General features: G+C 43.2%; 1 protein-coding gene and 1 pseudogene across 1 annotated transcript in view; both read right to left on the reverse strand.

Moving 5' to 3' along the window:
- Window positions 1-7,477, reverse strand: part of LOC121551873 (arf-GAP with dual PH domain-containing protein 1) — a 25,809-nt gene extending 18,332 nt beyond the window's left edge. The window contains exon 1 of the mRNA XM_045221582.1: window positions 7,127-7,477. Within this exon, the coding sequence (XP_045077517.1) occupies window positions 7,127-7,217 (91 nt within the window). The 5' untranslated portion in view covers window positions 7,218-7,477. The remainder of the gene's footprint in view (window positions 1-7,126) is intronic.
- An 8,293-nt stretch (window positions 7,478-15,770) lies between these two features.
- Window positions 15,771-27,733, reverse strand: LOC121568728 (annotated as a pseudogene).
- Between the last annotated feature and the right edge of the window lie 75 nt (window positions 27,734-27,808).

Here is a 27,808-nt window from a genome sequence, read left to right on the forward strand (position 1 = left end):
TAGGGCCTATATTCTGTTTTACAAAGTCTGTCCCCAACATCAGCACAGGTCGCAGTAAGTTACACCTAAACCTGACTCAAGTTTCCACACATTTTGTCAAAAGCTTTGATGGAAAAGGCAGAGCCTGTCGTTAAAATGGAAGGCTTTAGAAGAATGTGGTATATGTCCTTTTCTAGCTATGCCTAAGTACATTGTTTGTATACTGTATGTCTGGCCAGCGTTGTTGTGTGAGATGCTTTTAGTCTGTTTTGGTTTCAGTGGCTGCTGTTTATAATTAGGTCATAGAACTAGAACAAGTGGTTTTCTATGGAGGCTGCAGTCATTGTATCAGTGTTAGTAAATATCCCCCCCCATATCTCACACACACACCATACACACAGAGAGAGTGACACACACACACACCCCATACACAGAGAGAGAGGGAGACACACACACACCCCATACACAGAGGGAGAGAGAGAGACACACACACACACACACACACACAATCTAACTAATGTAACTCAGCCAAGCAACACATCGGGGTATAACCATTAGAGACATCTAACTCAGCCAAGCAACACACCAGGGTATAACCATTAGAGACATTGCACAAAAATATGATATCATTAAGTAGCCTGCCGCTGTTGCACTGCGATATACAGTACCAGTCAAAAGTTTGGGCACACCTACTCATTCAAGGGTTTTCCTTTATTTGTACTATTTTCTACATTGTAGAATAATAGTGAAGACATCAAAAGTATGAAATAACACATATGGAACCATGTAGTAACCAAAAAAGTGTTAAATAAATATTTGAGATTCTTCAAAGTAGCCACCCTTTGCCTTGATGACAGCTTTGCACACTCTTGGCATTCTCTCAACCAGCTTCATGAGGTAGTCACCTGGAATGCATTTAAATTAACAGGTGTGCCTTGTTAAAAGTTAATATGTGGAATTTATTTCCTTCTTAATGCATTTGAGCCAATCAGTTGTGTTGTGACAAGGTACAGTGCCTTGCAAAAGTATTCACCCATCTTGGCGTTTTTCCTATTTTGTTGCATTACAAACAGTAATTTAAATAGATTTTTATTTTTATTTCATGTAATGGACATACACAAAATAGTCAAAATTGGTGAAGTGAAATGGAAAAATAAATAACGGAAAAGTGGTGCGTGCATATGTATTCACCCCTTTGCTATGATGCCCCTAAATAAGATCTGGTGCAAACAATTACCTTCAGAAGTCACATAATTAGTTAAATAAAGTCCACCTGTGTGCAATCTAAGTGTCACATGATATGTCACATGATCTCAGTATCTATACACCTGTTCTGAAAAGCCCCAGAGTCTGCAACACCACTAAGCAAGGGGCACCACCAAGCAAGCAGCACCATGAAGACCAAGGAGCTCTCCAAACAGGTCAGGGACAGAGTTGTGGAGAAGTACAGATCAGGGTTGGGTTATAAAAAAATATCTGAAACTTTGAACATCCCACGGAGCACCATTAAATCCATTATTAAAAAATGTAAAGAATATGGCACCACAACAAACCTGCCAAGAGAGGGCCGCCCACCAAAACTCACGGACCAGGCAAGGAGGGCATTAATCAGAAAGGCAACAAAGAGACCAAAAATAACCCTGAAGGAGTTTCAAGGCTCCACAGCAGAGCTTGGAGTATCTGTCCATAGGACCACTTTAAGCCATACACTCCACAGAGCTGTGCTTTACAGAAGAGTGGCCAGAAAAAAGCCATTGCAAAGAAAAAAATAAGCAAACACGTTTAGTGTTCGCCAAAAGGCATGTGGGAGACTCTCCAAACATATGGAAGAAGGTACTCTGGTCAGATGAGACAAAAATGTAGCTTTTTGGCCATCAAGGAATACGCTATGTCTGGCGCAAACCCAACACCTCTCATCACCCTGAGAACACCATCCCCACAGTGAAGCATGGTGGTGGCAGCATCATGCTGTGGGGATGTTTTTCATCGGCAGAGACTGGGAAACTGGTCAGAATTGAAAGAATGATGGATGGCGCTAAATACAGGGAAATTCTTGAGGGAAACCTGTTTCAGTCTTCCAGAGATTTGAGACTGGGACGGAGGTTCAGCTTCCAGCAATACAATGACCCTAAGCATACTGCTAAAGCAACACTTGAGTGGTTTAACCCTCCTGTTGTCCTAGGGTCAAAATGACCCGCCACTGTGTTGAACCAATTTTATTTAATTTAAAAAATGTTGGGATCATTTGTGAGAAGGAGGCAGTGAGACTTTAAAGAAAGTATCACTGCCTCCTTCTCACAAATGATCCAAAAAATATACAAATTAAATAAAGTTGGTTCAACACAGTGGCGGGTCATTTTGACCCTAGGACAACGGGAGGGTTAAGGGGAAACATTTAAATGTCTTGGAATGGCTTAGTCAAAGCCCAGACCTCAATCCAATTGAGAATCTGTGGTATGACTTAAAGATTGCTGTACACCATCGGAACCCATCCAACTTGAAGGTGCTGGATCAGTTTTGCCTTGAAGAATGGGCAAAAATCCCAGTGGCTTGATGTGCCAAGCTTATAGAGACATTCCTCAAGAGACTTGCAGCTGTAATTGCTGCAAAAGGTGGCTCTACAAAGTATTGACTTTGGGGGGGTGAATAGTTATGCACGCTCAAGTTTTCTGTTTTTTTGTCGTATTTCAAGTTTGTTTCACAACAAAATATATTTTGCATCTTCAAAGTGGTAGGTATGTTGTGTAAATCAAATGATACAAACCCCCAAAAAATCCATTTTAATTACAGGTTGTAAGGCAACAAAATAGGAAAAATGCCAATGGGGTGAATACTTTCGCAAGCCACTGTAGGGGTGGTACACAGAAGATAGCACTATTTGGTGAAAGACTAAGTCCATATTATGGCAAGAACAGCTCAAATAAGCAAAGAGAAACGACAGTCCATCATTACTTTAAGACATGAAGGTCAGTCAATACGGAACATTTCAAGAACTTTGAAAGTTTCTTCAAGTGCAGTCGCAAAAACCATCAAGCGCTATGATGAAACTGGCTCTCATGAGGACCGCCACAGGAAAGGACGACCCAGAGTTATCTCTGCTGCAGAGGATAAGTTCAATAGAGTTACCAGCCTCAGAAATTGCAGCCCAAATAAATGCTTCACAGAGTTCAAGTAACAGACACATCTCAACATCAACTGTTCAGAGGAGACTGTGTGAATCAGGCCTTCATGGTCGAATTGCTGCAAAGAAACCACTACTAAAGGACACCAATAAGAAGAAGAGACATGCTTGGGCCAAGAAACACGAGCAATGGACATTAGACCGGTGGAAATCTGTTTTTTGGTCTGATGAGTCCAAATTTGAGATTTTTGGCTCCAAACGCCATGTTTTTGTGAGACGCAGAGTAGGTGAACGAATGATCTCTGCATATGTGGTTCCCACCGTGAAGCAAGGAGGAGGCGGTGTGATGGTGTGGGGGTGCTTTGCTGGTGACAATTTCTGTGATTTATTTAGAATTCAAGGCACACTTAACCAGCATGGCTACCACAGCATTCTGCAGCGATACACCATCCCATCTGGTTTGCGCTTAGTGGGACTATCATTTGTTTTTCAACAGGACAATGACCCAACAAACCTCCAGGCTGTGTAAGTGCTATTTGACCAAGAAGGAGATTGATGGAGTGCTGCATCAGATGACCTGGCCTCCACAATACCCGACCTCAACCCAATTGAGACGGTTTGGAATGAGTTGGACCGCAGAGTGAAGGAAAAGCAGCCAACAAGTGCTCAGCATAAGTGGGAACTCCTTCAAGACTGTTGGAAAAACATTCCAGGTGAAGCTGGTTGAGAGAATGCCAAGAGTGTGCAAAGCTGTCATCAAGGCAAAGGGTGGCTACTTTAAATTTAAAATATATTTTGATTTGTTTAACACTTTTTTGGTTACTACATGATTCCATATGTGTTATTTCATAGTTTTGATGTCTTCACTATTATTCTACAATGTAGAAAATTAAGAAAAACCCTTGAATGAGTAGGTGTGTCCAAACTTTTGACTGATACTGTACATCTACTAATTAAAGGGATAGTGGGGGATATACAGTACATCTCCTAATTAAAGGGATCGTGCGAGATGATCATAAACCTGCAAAAAGACAAGTCACTCAGTGAGTGGATTTATGTCTATGGTAAATGCCACAGAGATAGGGAGGGTGGGGGATGGCAAAGATATTGAGAGATAGAGGAGGAACAACTGACAAGAGGCATGAGAGGAGAGGACAGAAAAGAGACAGATGGGGAAAAGAGAATGGAGAAGACAAAGTGAAAGTGTGGAGAGAGAGAGAGAGAGAGAGAGAGAGAGAGAGAGAGAGAGAGAGAGAGAGAGAGAGAGATGCCATAAAGAGGGACATTGTCTGACAGACCAACCAACCTTCACATCTTCCTGTTATTGACTTATTTACTGACTTATTTTCTTACTGATTCCCATTTATAAAACAACCCCATCCCCCCCACCCTTGATTATTGTTGTTACTGATTGTCCTGTTTGTGGCAATCTTGATTGTTATTTTTAATTATGTTGTTATTGATATTGTTAATGAATCATTTCCAAAGTACTCTTTGGCAATATGTACATTGTTATATCATGCCAATAAAGCAATAGACATTGAGAGAGAGGGGCAGCAGAGGGATGACAGAATCTACTTGGCATGGTTCCTAATGATATTGCACATTTACAGTTTACAATTATGAGTGTATGCCATGGTTTTATCTCAACCAACCATCTCTTCTCTCAATTACAGAAAGTAATGGCACAAACCCAGACAGTACACTCAGTACACCAGCCATGCTGTGAGATTAGAAAGACAGATAGAAAGACAGACAGACAGACAGACAGACAGACAGACAGACAGACAGACATTCATTCATTCATTCATTCATTCATTCATTCATTCATACAGAACGACCGACAAAAACCATGCAGTGAGTTTAAAAAATAACCTGACACTGCATGCAATGTTTTCACTATCAGTTTGCTCATACTAACAGCTTCACCGAAATACACATAATTTCTCATTTGGAAATTCTGGGATACATGGTAAAGTGTCAGTCACCCATTGTTGGCAAAGCACATTTCTCTCTAAACAGCCTATCTGTTGTATCTTTTGTTTAAAATCTACTAAAGGAAACACTCACATCATCCCTGATCCCAACAACCCAAACCGATGGAAGACTGAAATGAATAAAGAAGATATGGATGCAACCCCAAGAGGCCTGCACAGTCCCTATACTGACCAGATACTGCTACTAGCATCAGAGAAACATCTGAATGAATACTACCTTGTAGATACTGTATTTCTTTCAAAAGCCAAGCAGGACATGACATAACTGTGAACTCTGTGACCTTGGATCTAGAGATGAGCTCATAGCTGAGTCACCATGGGAATGTGTGGGTGTGCTCAGCATTCAGCCTTGGGTTATGTTCATTAGGGCATGTAACAAAAAATAGTTTTACCGTTTTGCATGAAAATGAAAATGAGAGCTTCTTATTGGACAATTCCAAGTAGTCCGTCCCTGTTTCAGTCTGTTTTTCTTCCATTTGGTGCCTAATGAATACAACCCTGGAGTATCTATCTTCTCCATACAGAGCAGACTGGCTCCACAGGCTAAACCGGTCGTCTGATCTGCATCATTGATAGCACATCACTCCTGATGAAATATTAAATACAAGTGTCTCTTGGCATTGGCCTTATGAAAGAGCAGGTGGCATTTGCAGGATTTAATAGATGACAGTGTTCTACTATGTGATAAGGCCCATGGAATAATAAAAAAGCTATTTACAGTTAAGTATGATCTATGTCTCGTCCACTCATTTCACTGACACCTTGTAAGAGCGGGAGGCTGCATTCCAAGTTCGCTGATGTGTTATTTTGTCATCATGTTATCTGTGATGTCATGATGATCTGGTGACACTCTTTGGAGCTTAGGGAAGGGCCACAAACAAACCACATTGCAGATAATCTTACACTCTTCCAAGAAACACTTGCTATGGAAGAAGGAGGCAGACAGACTTCCTGAGGAATCTAAATGATCCATAAGGATAGTTCTAATTAAATGATTTAAAGACGGAATACAATAGATTTTATGTTGACTGGACCCTCTTAAGTATTTTCAAAATCCATGCAGTTGCTATTCATTATTACCCTGAAAATAAATAAGGCTATGACTATTTGACTTCAAGCCCTGACTTGTACAGCATAGTAACTGCTACAGAGGATGGAACCAGGAGATTAATATTGCATTGATGGCAGGGCATGTCCACTTGAATGAGATCCTGGTTCGAATCCAGGCTCTGTCGTAGCTGGCCGCGACCGGGAGACCCATGGGGCGGCGCACAATTGGCCCAGCGTCGTCCAGGGAGGGGGGAGGGAATGGCCGGCAGGGATGTAGCTCAGTTGGTAGAGCATGGCATTTGCAAATATTGTATGCACTAACTGTAAGTCGCTCTGGTTAAGAGCGTCTGCTAAATGACGTAAATGTAACGTAAATGTAAAATGTAAATGAATGAGTCATAGCATTAAGGAATCATAAATTGTCTGTATTGTATTCCTGGTCAGTGGTCACAATAAACGTATGGAGACTCCATTACAACCTACATTATGATTAGATGCAGGTCTCACTCTGTTGAGGTAGGTAAAGCTATAGACTGGCATTTGTCAGTGTGCCAACCTGGGCAACTCACACAAGGCAGGAATATTTAGACCAGGGAATTAGGCCTACATCCCAAAATATTATGTTATTCCGTCAGTCTGCCTGTCTGTCCTTCTGCCTGTCCCTCTGTCTCACGGTTCCAGTCTCTTGCTCTCTCTCACTCTCTCTCTCTCTCTCTCTCTGATACAAACATTGAAATGTTCACCTGATTTCACTGTATTGTTATGCAATGACACCTGTTTGACTGCACTAGAGCTTAAACAGACACTGATAACTGCAAACAATAGAGCACTACAGTAGCCTACAGTACTTGCATGGCAGTGTCTCGGATTTACGTACAGAATAATATTAAATGCTCTGAGACCTGTCTGGAGGAGCGCGCGCGCCACCTGACCTGACATACTTGAGACATTGATGCGACCATAGTAGCCTAGACTGTACCTGCATCTCCGCAATCCACACAGCTCCCGTTCCCCGGTCTCTCCAACAGCTTTGTCAAAAGCTGTTTATTCTTTTCTTGATCCGTAGCCATGTTGAGAATGTATTTTCTAATTCAATTGATCCACTCCAAAGCCTCTAAAGTGAAGGCTGAAGGCTGTTCGAGCGTAGTTAAAAAATCTCCACTGTAACTGTCACTCACTGTGCCCCGGGGGCAGTGACGTGATGAAAACACTATCACATCTGAGACACGAGAAATAGTGTCCACGTCGCAATAATTATTATGAAAACATATATCCAACAAAATGTACAGCTACAGCTGAATATTCCGTGTGAATTCTACCCTACTCTTCCTCCCAGTTCCTGTTCTCTACACATTAGTGCTCTCTCTCTCTCTCTCTCTCTCTCTCTCTCTCTCTCTCTCTCTCTCTCTCTCTCTCTCTCTCTTTCAAAAGTCAGACCTGAAGCCGCAAGCGGACATTCAGTTCTTGAAAACATTTTCCAAGGCACTCCCATTACAAATAATTTCCATTCCTTTTGCTTCATACTAATCGACACCTTTATTGATTCTGTGTAGGTCAGGCTTGCTGAAATGTCAGGTTGGCATAAACGGGCATTTACCTGTTCTGGAATGTTTAGTCCACTGAAACGTATAATGGATTTGTGCAACCAACTGACTAAAATGTATTATTCGGTGGAAAAAGCCTAATCAGTACGTGCCCATTCAGCATCACTTGGGGGGGGGGGCATTAGTTACACACTGCACGGGTACTACATCCTTCTCACCTACAGCCCTCCCTTCCAGAGCTATGTCTTTAGCTATAAATAACATGGCTCTGCTCCCTTCACCTCTCCTTCAGATGAATAATCTTGAACACTAGTGGGAGGTAGAGTTGCATCTTGGCGTTTTATTGCCGCTCTCTTGACAACTCACCGGAATCCAGCAATTTCAGTGACGTCTCCATTTCAAGAGCATGTAGACCTAAACTCAAAACCAGCCATGAATCCACAGAAACCGATTCCTAAAATGGCATGAAGATAACTATTTCTAGTCATCGTCAAGAGTTTTACTGCAAGCATCATTTTATTTATTTAACGTTTATTTAACCAGGAAAATACTGTAGAAACCTAGTTTGCAAGGGAGACCTGACAATAGGTCAGCAGGAAATAGTCAAAGTTACATTGAATCTTTTTTTATATTGTTTTTTATTAGAGCTCTTTGGCCACGCACACCAATGGTGGTTTTGGCCTTTAAAAGAACAATGCATATGCAGAAAATACTTAATGCCTACTGCAAAATATGGTGGTGGATCTTTGATGTTATGGGGCTATTTTGCTTCCACTGGTTCTGGGGCCCTTGTTAAGGTCAACAGCATCATGAACTTTACTAAGTACCAGGACATTTTTTTTTTACAAAAACCTGGTTGCCTCTGCCAGGAGGCTGAAACTTGGCCGCAAGTGAATCTTCCAGCAATACAATAATCCCAAGCACACATCAAAATCCACAATGAAATGGTTAATTGACCAGAAAATCTACATTTTGCAACAGCCATCTCAGTCTCCAGACTTGAACCTCATTGAAAACCTGCGGTTTGAATTGAACAGTGCAATCCATAAGCGCAGACAAAGGATATCAAGGATATGGAAAGTTTCTGTATGGAGGAATGTTCTAAGATTCCTCCCAATGTGTTCTCCAATTTCATAAAACATTCAAGAAAAAGGCTCAGTGTTGTTATCCTAGCATGGGGAGGGTGTTGGAGTATTGAAAACAGGGGATCCAATAATCAATATCTTTTTGATATTTGTTTTATTACTTGTTAAACAAAATCTCTTTCTCTGAGCAATTATGTTAGTATAAAATCATACCATTTGTAAAAATGTTTGAGCATACAATAAAGTTCAGTATTATAATTATTTATATAGTATTTTTTGCTCATCTTTATCAAAGGATCCAATAATTTTGGACCCCACTATTTACAAAAATTTAACTACAAAAGACCCACATGGCCCTCAAACTCCAGCAGCCTCACAGCTCTGCAAGTTAACACACTGATTGATCACCCACACCTGTGTATAATCAAGACTTCCAGGCAGAACACCGCACCTGACCGATTAGTGCTGCCACCTGGGGATGGAGTGTGTAAGTGGTAGTGTAGTGTCATGCTCCTAAGAACTAAACTACCTGACCTATTCCATAACACTATGTGTGTCTAGCTCGCCAATAAACTGAGGGTGGCACATAGACTTACAGAATGGACTGAAATCGACATAAACATACGAGCCCAACCAGGGACACATGTTGTACATCTATGATATACACATATACATATATATATATATATATATATATATATATATATATATATATAGAATATGCATAAGATTGTGCTATTTAAAATAATAATATTCATTGTAATCAGTTTAAGAAAACAAAGTCAAAGTGACTAACCAGGCGTGTGAATAATAATATTCATTGTAATCAGTTTATGAAAACAATTTCGGGGGAAACATGAACAAGCAGTGGTCGAGGACACCTTGCACACGGGACATTAGGGGTGTAATCATTATGCCGATTCTGTTGCAAAACGTTTCGTCTGTTGCTAAACGTTTTGCAACAGAAACCGTTTACTCCAAAAGGAAAACGCATACGAGAGTTTCTATTGGACAAATCCAGTTAGGTCCCTCCCGGCTTCGTTACGTTTGCTCTGTTATATTCTGTTTAGTTCTTAAATGGTTTCCGTAATGAATACACCCCAGCTCATTAGCTCTGTACTGTTATGTGTTTCCATTTTACACCACCAGATGGCATTATCTTCCCACTTGATATCTCTCCAAATTCACTATGAGCCCTATACCAATGGGTGAGATGAGATTAGCAGTTACTTTGACACCAGAAATGTACTGGCTTTATGTTCGAATTCTGGAAAATTTACTATTTCACTTCGCTAAAATTGCAGCGAGTCACATGCATGGGCATGGGATACATAGGGATGAAATTTCCATCCCCAACTACAACATTTTCTGTCTCCATAGAACTGCCAAAGGGGGTTGGGTTGCAATCTACTGTAGAGATAGCCTGCAGAGCTCTATCATACTATCCAGGTCTGTGCCCAAACAGTTTGAGCTTCTACTTCTAAAAATCCACCTTTCCAGAAATAAGTCTCTCACTGTTGCTGCTTGCTACAGACCCCCTCAGCCCCGAGCTGTGCCCTGGACACCATATTTGAACGGATTGCCCCCCATCTATCCTCAGTTCATACTGCTTGGTGACCTAAACTGGGATATGCTTAACACCCTGGCCGTCCTACAATCTAAACTAGATGCCCTCAATCTCACACAAATTAACAACGAACCTACCAGGTACAACCCTAAATCCGTTAACATGGGCACCCTCATAGATATCATCCTGACTAATTTACCCTCTAAATACACCTCCGCTGTCTTCAACCAGGATCTCAGCGATCACTGCCTCATTGCCTGCGTCCGTAATGGGTCCGCGGTCAAACGACCACCCCTCATCACTGTCAAATGCTCCCTAAAACACTTCAGCGAGAAGGCCTTTCTAATTGACCCGGCCCGGGTATCCTGGATGGATATTGACCTAATTCCGTCAGTAGAGGATGCCTGGTTGTTCTTTAAAAATGCTTTCCTCTCCATCTTAAATAAGCATGCCCCATTCAAAAAATTCAGAACTAAGAACAGATATAGCCCCTGGTTCACCCCAGAATTGACTGCCCTTGACCAGCACAAAAACATCCTGTGGCGTACTGCATTAGCATCGAACAGCCCCCGCGATATGCCATTTTTCAGGGAAGTCAGGAACCAATATACACAATCAGTTAGGAAAGCAAAGGCTAACTTTTTCAAACAGAAATTTGCATCCTGTAGCACTAACTCCGAAAAGTTTTCGGACACTGTAAAGTCCATGGAGAATAAGAGCACCTCCTCCCAGCTGCCCACTGCACTGAGGCTAGGAAACACTGTCACTATCGATAAATCTACGATAATCGAATATTTCAACAAGCATTTTGCTACGGCTGGCCATGCTTTCCACCTGGCTAACCCTACCCCGGCCACCAGCTCTGCACCCTCCGCTGCAACTTGCCCATGCCCCCCCCCCCCCGCTTCTCCTTCACCCAAATTCAGATAGCTGATGTTCTGAAAGAGCTGCAAAATATGGACCCCTACAAATCGGCTGGGCTAGACAATCTGGAGCCTTTCTTTCTAAAATTAGCTGCCGAAATTGTCGCAACCCCTGTTACTATCTTGTTCAACCTCTCTTTTGTATTATCTGAGATCCCCAGAGATTGGAAAGCTGCCGCAGTCATCCCCATCTTCAAAGGGGGTGACAATCTAGATCCAAACTGTTACAGACCTATATCCATCCTGCCCTGCCTTTCGAAAGTATTTGAAAGCCAAGTTAACAATCAGATCACCGACCATTTCGAATCCTACCGTACCTTCTCCGCTATGCAATCTGGTTTACGAGCTGGTCATGGGTGCACCTCAGCCACGCTCAAGGTCCTAAACGATATAATAACTGCAATCGATAAAAGACAGTACTGCGCAGCCGTCTTCATTGACCTGGCCAAGGCTTTTGACTCTGTCAATCACCGCATTCTTATTGGCAGACTAAATAGCCTTGGTTTCTCAAATGACTGCCTCGCCTGGTTCACCAACTACTTATCAGATAGAGTTCAATGTGTCAAATTGGAGGGCCTGTTGTCTGGACCTCTGGCAGTCTCTATGGGGGTGCCACAGGGTTGAGCCCTAGGACCATACGTCAGGACTACCGGGCATGCTGACACCTTGCTGTCCCCAGTCCGCCTGGCCTTGCTGCTATTCCAGTTTCAACTGTTCTGCCTGCGGTTACGAAACCCCTACCTGTCCCAGACCTGCTGTTTTCAACTCTTAATGATCGGCTATGAAAAGCCAACTGAGATTTATTCCTGATTATTATTTGACCATGCTTGTCACTTATGAACATCTTGGTATGGTTCTGTTATAATCTCCACCCGGCACAGCCAGAAGAGGACTGGCCACCCCTCATAGCCTGGTTCCTCTCTAGGTTTCTTCCTAGGTTTTGGCCTTTCTAGGGAGTTTTTCCTAGCCACCGTGCTTCTACACCTGCATTACTAGCTGTTTGGGGTTTTAGGCTGGGTTTCTGTACAGCACTTCGAGATATTAGCTGATGTACGAAGGGCTATATAAAATAAAATTGATTGATTGATTGATTGATTGATTCAATTCTCGGGCCGACTCTATTCTCTGTGTATATCAATGATGTCGCTCTTGCTGCTGGTGACACTGAGATCCACCTCTTCGCAGACGACACCATTTTGTATACATCTGGCCCTTCATTGGACACTGTGTTAACAAACCTCCAAACGATTATTTTAACAGAGAAAAACACATTTTAATGAGGGAAATAAGTATTTGACCCCCTCTCAGTCAGAAAGATTTCTGGCTCCCAGGTGTCTTTTATACAGGTAACGAGCTGAGATTAGGAGCACACTCTTAAAGGGAGTGCTCCTAATCTCAGCTTGTTACCTGTATAAAAGACACCTGTCCACAGAAGCAATCAATCAATCAGATTCCAAACTCTCCACCATGGCCAAGACCAAAGAGCTCTCCAATGATGTCAGGGACAAGATTGAAGACCTACACAAGGCTGGAATGGGCTACAAGACCATTGCCAAGCAGCTTGGTGAGAAGGTGACAACAGTTGGTGTGATTATTCGCAAATGGAAGAAACACAAAATAACTGTCAATCTCCCTCGGCCTGGGGCTCCATGCAAGATCTCACCTCGTGGAGTTGCAATGATCATGAGAACGGTGAGGAATGAGCCCAGAACTACACGGGAGGATCTTGTCAATGATCTCAAGGCAGCTGGGACCATAGTCACTAAGAAAACAATTGGTAACACACTACGCCGTGAAGGACTGAAGTCCTGCAGCGCCCGCAAGGTCCCCCTGCTCAAGAAAGCACATATACAGGCCGTCTGAAGTTTGCCAATGAACATCTGAATGATTCAGAGAAGAACTGGGTGAAAGTGTTGTGGTCAGATGAGACCAAAATCGAGCTCTTTGGCATCAACTCAACTCGCTGTGTTTGGAGGAGGAGGAATGCTGCCTATGACCCCAAGAACACCATCCCCACCGTCAAACATGGAGGTGGAAACATTATGCTTTGGGGGGGGTTTCTGCTAAGGGGACAGGACAACTTCACCGCATCAAAGGGACGATGGATGGGGCCATGTACCGTCAAATCTTGGGTGAGAACCTCCTTCCCTCAGCCAGGGCATTGAAAATGGGTCGTGGATGGGTATTCCAGCATGACAATGACCCAAAACACACGGCCAAGGCAACAAAAGAGTGGCTCAAGAAGAAGCACATTAAGGTCCTGGAGTGGCCTAGCCAGTCTCCAGACCTTAATCCCATAGAAAATCTGTGGAGGGAGCTGAATGTTCGAGTTGCCAAACGTCAGCCTCGAAACCTTAATGACTTGGAGAAGATCTGCAAAGAGGAGTGGGACAAAATCCCTCCTGAGATGTGTGCAAACCTGGTGGCCAACTACAAGAAACATCTGACCTCTGTGATTGCCAACAAGGGTTTTGCCACCAAGTACTAAGTCATGTTTTGCAGAGGGGTCAAATACTTATTTCCCTCATTAAAATGCAAATCAATTTATAACATTTTTGACATGCGTTTTTCTGGATTTTTCTGTTGTTATTCTGTCTCTCACTGTTCAAATAAACCTACCATTAAAATTCTAGACTGATCATGTCTTTGTCAGTGGGCAAACGTACAAAATCAGCAAGGGATCAAATACTTTTTTCCCTCACTGTATATCTTTCAGACTGTTTTATGTTGTTGCAGAGCATGAGAGGAGGGAGAGACCTCGAGGTCATCTGACACTCTAGTGTAGCCCACTGTGTGGACTGTGAGGTGTTGTCATCACACAAATAAAAGAGAAGTGCATGAGCTCCTTCGCCATCATCTTAAGGTTGGTCTTCACAAACAGACAGACAGTGAACTATTGATGATCATTCAAGTCACAGGAGGCTGCTGAAGAGAGGACGGCTCATAATAATGGCTGGAATGGTGCTAATGGAATGGCATCAAACATATGGAAACCGCTCCAGCCATTATCACAAGGCCGTCCTCCCCAATTAAGGTGCCACCAACCTCCTGGGATTAAAGTTGATTATGATCCTGGTGAAGCAACCAATTATAGGAACGCCAATGTTCAAACCCCCTCAACATTCTGATATAACCCGTGACCTCATTTTAGTGCGGGACAATCACCTTGAATAATTCTGGTAGGTAAGTCACGATTAACCATTGTACCCCCATCTATTGTCTAGAACTTCAATGTACAAATGGAGAAGACCCGAGGTGTATACTACAACACTAGCTAAAGTGGAGTTAGCCTGCCCCTGGAGCAGGTTAGAGCTGAAGGATTCGTTGCCATAGAAATGTACCTGGCTAAGAGGTGAGCCAAGTTAAATTCAGAATTGACCAAAGTTAGCTGCTAAGTCCTCTATCCCGCTTTGTAATATAGCCCTCAGGGTGAATAACTACAATACCAACTTTTGTCATATAAAATCAAAGTGAACTACGCTAATCAGACACATCTGTTGAATAAATGGCTTTCCCCCACCAATCACAATAACAAACTTATTTCAACAGAAACGGACAGTTCTGAATGACCGGTTAAACAATGTTGTGATTATATAGCCCAGAGGCCGATTTAGTATGGTGTGCTGCATACATTTTGAGATTCCAATGGTCACACCCATATCGATCAGGTCATATTTATTTTTTTTGTAGTCATTTAGCAGACGCTCTTATCCAGAGCGACTTACAGGAGCAATTAGGGTTAAGTGCCTTGCTCAAGGGCACAGACAGATTTTTCACCTAGTCGGCTCGGGGATTAGAACCAGCGACCTTTCGGTTACTGGCACAACGCTCTTACCCACTAAGCTACCTGCCGCCCATCACACCCACTGAAGAAGAGCAAATATATCAGTAAGAGACTGTAGAAGGATGGTGCAAACCGTTGTGCGCTCAACTGAACGCCCAGGTGTGCTAAAATAAACCAGTTGTATAAGATAGTGCCCCCTGCTGGAGAAGTTTCAACCTTACTACACTAATCATGGGAGAATCTCAATGAGATATTCTCCCTTCCTCACGTCTTCTACTCGCCTCCTTTTGAAAAAGGCAATTGAGGAGCGGAGGTGAGGAAATGTAGAAACAAGTGCGCTTGTATGAAATGAGACTGCTTCTCCACTAGAGCGTCATCAGAGAAATGATGTTTACAGAGGTGGAATCACAGCTAGTTGTGCTAGACATTTTATCCATAAAAGGACAAGTAGCGTATGGTTTTTAAATGTGTGCATGCATTTCTCCTCCGAGAGAACTACAGCTGTTTCAAAGGGGGTGCACGGATTTCAAAACTCTTCCGCGAAAGGATACACCTGAGCTTCCTCCACCGAAGGAGTCAATCAAGGAGAGGAGCTCCTCCGTTCACCTATTAACTAACTGACACTCCTACATATGGCAAAATATAGAAATGTGTGTCTAGCTAGTCAATAAACTAATGCTGGCATATAGACTTAAAGAATCCACTGATATCGACAAACAGTTTGAGGTTGAAGTTTCTTCCTTTTTATTTTCAAAGCATGTACAAAATCAGTACACGGTGATAAAAAGACAGGCTACACATCTTGAGCAAATCATTAGTACTAAAACAAAGCCTGAACTCTGAATGGACAACATAGGACATGACGCTCAACAAGTAATCTGAACCACTGTGTGGGAACCTTAAAATGAAAACTGGAAAAACGTAATAAGACAAACAAAAAAAGATTTGACGGTTCACTTCAAATTCTTCTGAGGGACAAGCTCAATTGTATTTCCTTGATTCCTCTCATCTCGCCTCCTCAAAGCACATTGGAGGAGAAGGAACATTCCGATTTTGGCCTACAATGCGTTTTCAGGAAGAGGCGAGGGGACAGGACGCAAAAAATCATGGAAAATACATTCACCCTCGGGTGTTGATTCATCCACAAGACAGAAGACCTTGGGGGGTAGCGTTGTTCCTCTACCGGGAGGAGTTGGAGCTGGAGCGGGAACGATGACGTCTGCGCCCTGGAGACCTGGAGCGTCGGCGCACAGGGGACCGTCTCCTTGGTGACCGAGACCTGGAGGTAAACAAAGCATCACTTGTTTGTCAGTAAAGTACCTTTATATTGTGTCATGTGAAGAAACCATCAATAGGTCAACATATTAAACCACAAAAAGCTAGAGTGGCGCTAGGAGTAGAGAATGAAATACTACAATAATGTTCTCAGGACAGTAGGTCAGATTGGAGGATTCAAATTACTGTTGAAATTGGTGATTGAACCAATTATTCATAAACGGAACAGTTTGTTACTGAGCCCCAGTATTGTACAATAAATCCAGGACTTCCAGCTCACCATAACATGGGGCTAAGACTATCAGACCAGGGCTATCAGACCAGGGCTAAGACCATCAGACCAAGGCTAGGGCTATCAGACCAGGGCTAAGGCTATCAGACCAGGGCTAAGACTATCAGACCAGGGCTATCACACCAGGGCTAAGACTATCACACCAGGGCTATCAGACCAGGACCAACACTAACCTTCTCCTCATGCGAGGTGGGGTGCGGCGCCACATGGGGGGAGGTGGGGGCATTCTGCGTGGGGGTGACAGTCTGCGAGGGGGAGGGCGTATCCTTGGAGCCAGAATGGCGGAGGTGGTGATCTCCTGACCATCAATCTGACCTGGGAACAGAGGAAAGACAGAAACACGCACAAACCTCAACGTCATACTAGAAACATCTCTGTTAAAATGTCCACGTATCTAAACTTTCAGGACATTCAGAGATTTCAGACTGACACAAAGCAGGACAAGGGGTTTAACTCTAACTTTACAATCAACTCACATGTACCTGGATTAAGTCACGTCTCGCTTCCGCATTGTCTCCGTGCTGCTCTGCTGTTTGTTGCTACTTGGCTACCTGCCAAACTATTCACGTTTTACTTTTAATAAACGTTTAATCAATCTCTGTGTTCAACAAATTTACCAACTTTTTAGTTTTGTCCTCACTCATCTTTTTCGTTAAACTTTTTTCACCCCGGACGTTTATCCCGAGACAGAAGAGTCATTTTCCTGTGCGTTCTAGCTGCCAACTTTACGTTATTTTCCTTTTTTCCATCGCAACTTTTTTCCCTTATTCAACTTTTTCACTCCGGACGCTTTATCTGGACATGGTTCATCAACATCTTCAACAGCCGAAGCTAAGTAGTAACATTAACATGATGTCTTCTAATTGCAGTCGCTGTACTCATAATATACAGGAGAATTCTCGCCTTACGGCGAGAATAGCTGTGCTACAAGCCCAGCTTCAGACGCAATCGTTAGGCAAGGGTAATATCAGTGTAGGAAAGGAAGAAACAGCGTCTGTGCCACCAGTAAGTACAGACAGTAACGTTAGTATAAATCCCCCGCACAGTCCCCGCAGCCGGACAACTTTCTCATGGCTTCTGGAGGGAAATACTGTTGGAATGCTCAACCGGTGTCGCTCATTCAGCCGACAGAAACCTTCAACCGGTTTTCCCCATTATGTAGCGAGTCGGAGTCTGAGTCTGAGTCTTCTCTAGTCTCTACTCCTCCCGTTACGGGGTCTGAGACTCCGAAGGCTCCCACCATTAGCTCTGACAAATTGAAATCCCCTAGTCATTGGCGACTCCATTACCCGCAGTATTAGACTTAAAACGAATCACCCAGCGATCATACACTGTTTACCAGGGGCAGGGCTACCGACGTTAAGGCTAATCTAAAGATGGTGCTGGCTAAAGCTAAAACTGGCGAGTGTAGAGAGTATAGAGATATTGTTATCCACGTCGGCACCAACGATGTTAGGATGAAACAGTCAGAGGTCACCAAGTGCAACATAGCTTCAGCGTGTAAATCAGCTAGAAAGATGTGTCGGCATCGAGTAATTGTCTCTGGCCCCCTCCCAGTTAGGGGAAGTGATGAGCTCTACAGCAGAGTCTCAGCACTCAATCGCTGGTTGAAAACTGTTTTCTGCCCCTCCCAAAAGATAACATTTGTGGATAATTGGCCCTCTTTCTGGGACTCACCCACAAACAGGACCAAGCCTGACCTGCTGAGGAGTGACGGACTCCATCCTAGCCGGAGGGGTGCTCTCCTCTTATCTACCAACATAGATAGGGCTCTAACTCCTCTAGCCCCACAGTGAAATAGGGTGCAGGCCAGGCAGCAGGCTGTTAGCCAACCTGCCAGCTTAGTGGAGTCTGCCAATAGCATAGTCAGTGTAGTCAGCTCAGCCATACCCATTGAGACTGTGTCTGTGCCTCGACCTAGGTTGGGCAAAACTAAACATGGTGGTGTTCACCCTAGCAATCTTATTAGGATAAAGACCTCCTCCATTCCTGCCATTATTGAAAGAGATCGTGATACCTCACATCTCAAAATAGGGTTACTTAATGTTAGATCCCTCACTTCAAAGGCAGTCATAGTCAATGAACTAATCACTGATCATAATCTTGATGTGATTGGCCTGACTGAAACATGGCTTAAGCCTGATGAATTTGCTGTGTTAAATGAGGCCTCCCTCCTGGTTACACTAGTGACCATATTCCCCGTGCATCCCGCAAAGGCGGAGGTGTTGCTAACATTTACGATAGCAAATTTCAATTTACAAAAAAAAAATGGCGTTTTCATCTTTTGAGCTTCTAGTCATGAAATCTATGCAGCCTACTCAATCACTTTTTATAGCTACTGTTTACAGGCCTCCTGGGCCATATACAGCGTTCCTCTCTGAGTTTCCTGAATTCCTATCAGACCTTGTAGTCATAGCAGATCATATTCTAATTTTTGGTGATTTTAATATTCACATGGAGAAGTCCACAGACCCACTCCAAAAGTCTTTCGGAGCCATTATCGACTCAGTGGGTTTTGTCCAACATGTCTCTGGACCTACTCACTGCCACAGTCATACTCTGGACCTAGTTTTGTCCCATGGAATAAATGTTGTAGATCTTAATGTTTTTCCACAAAATCCTGGACTATCGGACCACCATTTTATTACGTTTGCAATCGCAACAAATAATCTGCTCAGACCCCAACCAAGGAGCATCAAAAGTCGTGCTATAAATTCTCAGACAACACAAAAATTCATTGATGCCCTTCCAGACTCCTTCTGCCTACCCAAGGACGTCAGAGGACAAAAATCAGTTAACCACTTAACTGAGGAACTCAATTTAACCTTGCGCAATACCCTAGATGCAGTTGCACCCCTAAAAACGAAAGACATTTGTCATAAGAAACTAGCTCCCTGGTATACAGAAAATACCCGAGCTTTGAAGCAAGCTTCCAGGAAATTGGAACGGAAATGGCGCCACACCAAACTGGAAGTCTTCCAACTAGCTTGGAAAGACAGTACCGTGCAGTACCGAAGAGCCCTCACTGCTGCTCGATCATCCTACTTTTCCAAATTAATCGAGGAAAATAAGAACAATCCAAAATTTCTTTTTGATACTGTTGCAAAGCTAACTAAAAGCAGCATTCCCCAAGAGAGGATGGTTTTCACTTCAGCAGTGATAAATTCATGAACTTCTTTGAGGAAAAGATCATGACCATTAGAAAGCAAATTACGGACTCCTCTTTGAATCTGCGTATTCCTCCAGGGCTTAGCTGTCCTGGATCTGCACAGCTCTGCGAGGGCCTGGGATCGGGAGAGACACTTAAGTGTTTTAGTACTATATCTCTTGACACAATGATGAAAATAATCATGGCCTCTAAACCTTCAAGCTGCATACTGGATCCTATTCCTACTAAACTGCTGAAGGAGCTGCTTCCTGTGCTTGGCCCTCCTATGTTGAACATAATAAACAGCTCTCTATCCACCGGATGTGTACCAAACTCACTAAAAGTGGCAGTGATAAAGCCTCTCTTGAAAAAGCCAAACCTTGACCAGGAAAATATAAAAAACTATCGGCCTATATCGAATCTTCCATTCCTCTCAAAAATTTTAGAAAAAGCTGTTGCGCAGCAACTCACTGCCTTTCTGAAGACAAACAATGTATACGAAATGCTTCAGTCTGGTTTTAGACCCCATCATAGCACTGAGACTGCACTTGTGAAGGTGGTAAATGACCTTTTAATGGCGTCAGACCGAGGCTCTGCATCTGTCCTCGTGCTACTAGACCTTAGTGCTGCCTTTGACACCATCGATCACCACATTCTTTTGGAGAGACTGGAAACCCAAATTGGTCTACACGGACAAGTTCTGGCCTGGTTTAGATCCTACCTGTCGGAAAGATATCAGTTTGTCTCTGTGAATGGTCTGTCCTCCGACAAATCAACTGTACATTTCGGTGTTCCTCAAGGTTCCGTTTTAGGACCACTATTGTTTTCACTATATATTTTACCTCTTGGGGATGTTATTCGAAAACATAATGTTAACTTTCACTGCTATGCGGATGACACACAGCTGTACATTTCAATGAAGCATGGTGAAGCCCCAAAATTGCCCTCGCTAGAAGCCTGTGTTTCAGACATAAGGAAGTGGATGGCTGAAAACTTTTTTACTTTTAAACTCGGACAAAACAGAGATGCTTGTTCTAGGTCCCAAGAAACAAAGAGATCTTCTGTTAAATCTGACAATTCATCTTGATGGTTGTAAAGTCGTCTCAAATAAAACTGTGAAGGACCTAGGCGTTACTCTTGACCCTGATCTCTCTTTTGACGAACATATCAAGACTGTTTCAAGGACAGCTTTTTTCCATCTACGTAACATTGCAAAAATCAGAAATTTTCTGTCCAAAAATGATGCAGAAAAATTAATCCATGCATTTGTTACTTCTAGGTTAGACTACTGCAATGCTCTATTTTCCGGCTACCCGGATAAAGCACTAAATAAACTTCAGTTAGTGCTAAATACGGCTGCTAGAATCCTGACTAGAACCAAGAAATTTGATCATATTACTCCAGTGCTAGCTTCCCTACACTGGCTTCCTGTTAAGGCAAGGGCTGATTTCAAGGTTTTACTGTTAACCTATAAAGCGTTACATGGGCTTGCTCCTACCTATCTTTCCGAGTTGGTCCTGCCGTACATACCAATACGTACGCTACGGTCACAAGACGCAGGCCTCCTAATTGTCCCTAGAATTTCTAAGCAAACAGCGGGAGGCAGGGCTTTCTCCTATAGATCTCCATTTTTATGGAACAGTCTGCCTACCCATGTGAGAGACGCAGACTCGGTCTCAACCTTTAAGTCTTTACTGAAGACTTATCTCTTCAGTAGGTCATATGATTGAGTGTAGTCTGGCCCAGGAGTGTGAAGGTGAACGGAAAGGCTGGAGCAACGAACAGCCCTTGCTGTCTCTGCCGGGCCGGTTCCCCTCTCCACTGGGGTTCTCTGCCTCTAACCCTGTTGCAGGGGCTGAGTCACTGGCCTGCTGGTGCTCTTTCATGCCGTCCCTGGGGGGTGCGTCACTTGAGTGGGTTGAGTTACTGACGTGATCTTCCTGTCTGGGTTGGCGCCCTCCCCCCTTGGTTTGTGCTGTGGTGGAGACCTCTGTGGGCTATACTCGGCCTTGTCTCAGGATTGTAAGTTGGTGGTTGGGGATATCCCTCTAGTGGTGCGGGGCTGTGCTTTGGCGGAGTGGGTGGGGTTATATCCTTCCTGTTTGGCCCTGTCCGGGGTTTCTTCGGATGGGGCCACAGTGTCTCCGGACCGCTCCTGTCTCAGCCTCCAGTATTTATGCTGCAGTAGTTTATGTGTCGGGGGGCTGGGGTTAGTTGGTTATACCTGGAGTACTTCTCCTGTCTTATCCAGTGTCCTGTGTGAATTTAAGTATGCTCTCTCTAATTCTCTCGTTCTCTCTTTCTCTCTGAGAACCTGAGCCCTAGGACCATACGTCAGGACTACCGGGCATGATGACACCTTGCTGTCCCCAGTCCGCCTGGCCTTGCTGCTATTCCAGTTTCAACTGTTCTGCCTGCGGCTACGAAACCCCTACCTGTCCCAGACCTGCTGTTTTCAACTCTAAATGATCGGCTATGAAAAGCCAACTGAGAGACCTGAGCCCTAGGACCATACGTCGGGACTACCGGCCGTGGTGACTCCTTGCTGTCCCCAGTCCGCCTGGCCTTGCTGCTATTCCAGTTTAAACTGTTCTGCCTGCGGTTATGGAACCCCTACCTGTCCCAGACCTGCTGTTTTAAACTCTAATGATCGGCTATGAAAAGCCAACTGAGATTTATTCCTGATTATTATTTGACCATGCTTGTCACTTATGAACATTTTTGAACATCTTGGCATGGTTCTGTTATAATCTCCACCCGGCACAGCCAGAAGAGGACTGGCCACCCCTCATAGCCTGGTTCCTCTCTAGGTTTCTTCCTAGGTTTTGCCTTTCTAGGGAGTTTTTCCTAGCCACCGTGCTTCTACACCTGCATTACTAGCTGTTTGGGGTTTTAGGCTGGGTTTCTGTACAGCACTTCGAGATATTAGCTGATGTAAGAAGGGCTATATAAAATAAAATTGATTGATTGATTGAACTCCAAGCCAATAGTCCAACATAAAGGCTCTGAACTGTCTTCCAGAGATGATACATTGGGGACGTAGCGTTGGCGTAACGAAATAACCCCATCATTGTAGGTTTTTAGCTGCTCCACTGGAAGCACAAGCACAAGCCACTTTAAGCGTTTACCCTTGGTGAGTCACACATCGACTGGGATAAAATGAAAAAGCCTCTCACAGCTAATCTTCAGTCACGTGCAACCAGTGTAACAGCCAGGTTAACAGCTCACGCGCAACAAAAAGTATATACCAGGTCTGTTATTGTTACAGTCTACAAGGTCGTGTTCAGTAAGCACAAAACGACCGGAAACTATCTGAAATGGTCCAATAAGAATCGCTCGTTTTCATTCCCCGTTGCAAATCGTCCTACTACGGTGTGGCCTAATGAACATGCCCTCATACCGCCATCCATGTGTTTCAGGGCCTTCTGGGCCTCCTCTGGAGTCTCGTATTCCACGTAGGCGTAGCCCCGGGACAGGTGTGGGTGGAGCCTCTCCACTGGCATCTCAATCATCTTGATCTTGCCATAGGTGGCAAAGATCTCCTGGATGTGGTCCTGTTCAACAGAAGATAAAAATGACTTCAACGTGTTGATCTCTGATGGCATGGTCTCCACATACAATTCATTAAAAGAGAAGTACATATTTACTTTAAGGCGCAATATGTAGAAATTACTCTGCTATACATGGATGCTAAAATTCTAAAATGTTTGACTAATTTCAGTCTGTGATAAAACAAGCAATGTAGGCTATAGTGTAGAGAATCATTGTACCATCTAAACCGCTGTGAAATATATTTTCAATAACCAAAATAAATAAATATATACACACACACACACATACAGTACCAGTCCAAAGTTTGGACACACCTACTCATTCCAAGGTTTGTCTTTATTTTTTACATTGTAGAATAATAGTGAAGACATCAAAACTATTAAATAACACATATGGAATCATGTAGTAACCAAAAAAAGAGTTAAACAAATCAAAATATATTTTATATTTGAGATTCTTTAAAGTAGCCACCCTTTGCCTTGATGACAGCTTTGCACACTCTTGGTATTCTCTCAAACAGCTTCATGAGGTAGTCACCTGGAATGCATTTCAATTAACAGGTGTGCCTTGTTAAAATTTAATTTGTGGAATTTCTTTCCTTCTTAATGCGTTTGAGCCAATAAGTTGTGTTGTGACAAGGTAGGGGGGGTATACAGAAGATAGCCCTATTTGGTAATAGACCAAGTCCGTATTATGGCAAGAACAGCTCAAATAAGCAAAGAGAAATGACAGTCCATCATTACTTTATGACATGAAGGTCAGTCAATCCAGAACATTTCAAGAACTTTGAAAGTTTCTTCAAGTGCAGTTGCAAAAACCATCAAGCGCTATGATGAAACTGGCTCTCATGAGGACCGCCACAGGAAAGGAAGACCCAGAGTTACCTCTGCTGCAGATGATAAGTTCATTAGAGTTACCAGCCTCAGAAATTGCAGCCCAAATAAATGCTTCACAGAGTTCAAGTAACAGACACATCTCAACATTAACTGTTCAGAGGAGACTGCGTGAATCAGGCCTTCATGGTCGAATTGCTGCAAAGAAACCACTACTAAAGGACACCAATAAGAAGAAGGGGACTTGCTTGGGCCAAGAAACACGAGCAATGGACATTAGACCGGTGGAAATGTGTCCTTTGGTCTGATGAGTCCAAATTTGAGATTTTTGGTTCCAACCGGCGTGTCTTTGTGAGACGCAGAGTAGGTGACCAGATGATCTCCGCATGTGTGGTTCCCACCGTGAAGCAATGAGGAGGTGGTGTGATGATGCTTTGCTGGTGACACTGACAGTGATATATTTACAATTCAAGGCACACTTAACCAGCATGGCTACCACAGCATTCTGCAGCGATATGCCATCCCATCTGGTTTATGCTTAGTGGGACTATCATTTGTTTTTCAACAGGACAATGACCCAAAACACACCTCCAGGCTGTTTAAGGGCTATTTAACCAAGAAGGAGAGCAATGGTCCTGCATCAGATGACCTGGCCTCCACAATCACTTGACCTCAACCCAATTGAGATGGTTTGGGATAAGTTGGACCGCAGAGTGAAGGAAAAGCAGCCAAAAAGTGTGGGAACTGCTTCAAGACTGTTGGAAAAGCATTCCTCATGAAGCTGGTTGAGAGAATGCCAAAAGTGTGCAAAGCTCTCATCAACGCAAAGGGTGGCTACTTTGAAGAATCTAAAATCTATTTTGATTTGTTTTCAACACTTTTGTGGTTACTACATGATTCCATGTGTTATTTCATAGTTTTAATGTCTTCACTATATTCTACAATAGTAAAAATAAAGAAAAACCCTTAAATTAGTAGGTGTGTCCAAACTTTTGACTGGTGATAGATAGATAGATAGATCTTTATTTATCCATTGTACAACAGGAATATGTAGCTGTAGGCCAACAAACGATTGGTGCTTCAGAATTTGCTTTAGGCCAGGTAATATGTTTACTTCAGAACTGCCTTCTCCCGGATATCTTCAAAGAAAAGTTAATCATTCAATATGATAATATTGGTAATTACCCAGTAGCATCCTGCAAAATTGAGAGATCATGAGAGAGGATACACAACTGTTACTAACCGCTAACACTGTGCTGCTCCCAGCCTGTTATGTCAATAGTGTGTCAGAGGGTTGGGTACTGCGGCAGTAAAAACACACATTTCCATTGAACAATAAATAAAGATCTATTTGATATTTTATTTTTTAACCTCCTTATGAATGATAAATGTGTTATGAAAGTTGTTATTAATGACTGACTGCAACACTCATAAAGGTGTTATGAAGGTTGTTATTAATGACTGCAATACTCATAAAGGTGTTATGAAGGTTGTTATTAATGATTGACTGCAACACTCATAAAGGGGTTATGAATATCCTTGTGTATTATACCACCTTCAAGTAAAGTGTAAAATATAATTCAATGAACATAGAAAAATTCCAGTTGTTGAATTTGGGGTTAATTAGACTTGCACACCAAATGTAGTAAGCCCAGAAACACAGCTAGGATGAACCGTGTCGTGTAGTCCCCTCACCTTGGTCACATTTCTGGTCAGTCTTCCTAAGTGAACTTTGGTGGGCTTGGGGCTCGGGCTCCTTCTCCTTCGCTCCTTGTCGTCTCCCTTCTTCTGTGTTTTGGACCTGAAGCACAAAGGACAGTCATTACAAAACCATGAGAGTTTACTATGTGACTGTGGTGTCGAGAAAACGTTGCTAATTATGCTGTGAGACCAAGGAAATCCGCTGACGCTGTACTTTGATTATAAAGGTTTATTATATCAGAGTATTTCAGCGTCAATTTACAGATATCTGCAGACATCTGGAGAATAACCGCCCAATCTCAAATATGATTATTCTGTCCTCCTTTGTTTTAACCAAGTATTTATATCCTATGCCCTATGTAACATAATATGGGTGTTTTCCTACCGACCAATCCCAGGAGGCCACCTAACAGACTTCCTCTGCTTTAGGGTGCCCCTATAGAACTACTCCCCAGATGCTCCCTTTAAGCTTAGTCAACATCCTCTAAAACCATTTGAAACCATTAGCAAAGTCATAAATTCCTCAGATACCACATGACAAAACACTGTTTTAAAGGGCGACAAACTTGTAGTTTCCCCCACAACTGAACCATTTTGATCATGATAAACGGCATTCTCAACCAGACCTGGTTTCAAATAGTATTTGACATTAACAAATACTTTGAATGTGTGCCACTGGTTCCATTGTCCTAGATAAATAAAAGATTTGGACGATTTCAAATACTATGTGAACCCAGGTAAGGTCCCGATGAGCAGACACTGTTTAGGAGCACAATGTATCACCTAGCACTCACGCGGAGCGGGAGCGGTGGCGGTTGTCGTGGCGGCGGCGGCCGGGGCCGGGCGACCCGGAGGAACTTGATGAACTGGAGGAGCTGGACCGGGAGGATCCAGAGCGGCTGGTGCCAGAGGAACTGGAGCCGCTGGAGGAACCAGAGCTGGAGCCGGAGCTGCTGCTGGAGCTGGAACGAGACCTTGGGTAGTAAGATATACATTCACAAAATAGGCCAGTGACAAGAGTTGTGTTCATTAGGAAAGAAATGGAAGGAAACTGGGCAAAACAGGGTAGTAACATCCAAAATTCTTGTCCAATTAACCTCTTGGCCCCCTTGGGAACATAGGGCGTTCCAGCAACTATGGTGGGAGTGTAACAAGGCCAGCTCAGTTTAGCACGGTTTGGCTCAGCAGTGTGAAAAGCCCTAGCTAGTGTGTCCTAAAGCACTGTTGTGAGGTGATTAATAAAGACCATACAGAGTCTGAAAGAGCAAGGGGGGCATCTCACCTGCTGCTGCTCCCAGTGGAAGCACTGCGTCGTTTGTGGCCCTTCTCCCTGCCTCTCTCCTTGTCCCCCCTTCCTTAGTGGCAGTCTTCTCTTTTCCCCCTGTCCTTTGACTTTTCCTCCTCCTTACGCTTTGTGGGTGACGGTGCCCTAAGTAAGGGAAAAAAGACGTCAATTAAGTTAGTTAGATGCAATGAAAAAGCCAATAAATACATGATAAATGCTGCTAACTTGCTAATACGTTACATGAAAACATGCGCCATGGGCAGTTGCAGTATAACAAACAGTCTGTTATTCCCTAATCACCAATAAACTAACTAGCTAGCTCTCCAACGTTGGTTTAATACAATTGTGATTTAGCTAGCGTTAGTTAAATAATCTGAATTTAGTGCCATCTAGATAACCAAGCAGCTAAGAGAACTACCTAGTATTGACATAAACTAGCTCGTGCAGTGTGCAAGAAAGTGTAGACACAGTACTAGTAAGATAGCTAGCGAACAGCATTATTAGTCGGTTCTTGATCTTCAAACGTTAGCTAACTGTTTATATGTTGCATTTATGCGACCACCATTACCTTCCTCCTTTCATAGAACAAGCAAGGCCAGAAACGATAGCTAGTTAGGAACGTTGGGCCCTGCTCTGTTTATGTAGCTCAATCATTAAAATGCATCTACTGTA

This window comes from Coregonus clupeaformis, chromosome 7, assembly GCF_020615455.1.
Source record: "Coregonus clupeaformis isolate EN_2021a chromosome 7, ASM2061545v1, whole genome shotgun sequence".
NCBI classification, from domain to species: Eukaryota; Metazoa; Chordata; class Actinopteri; order Salmoniformes; family Salmonidae; genus Coregonus; species Coregonus clupeaformis.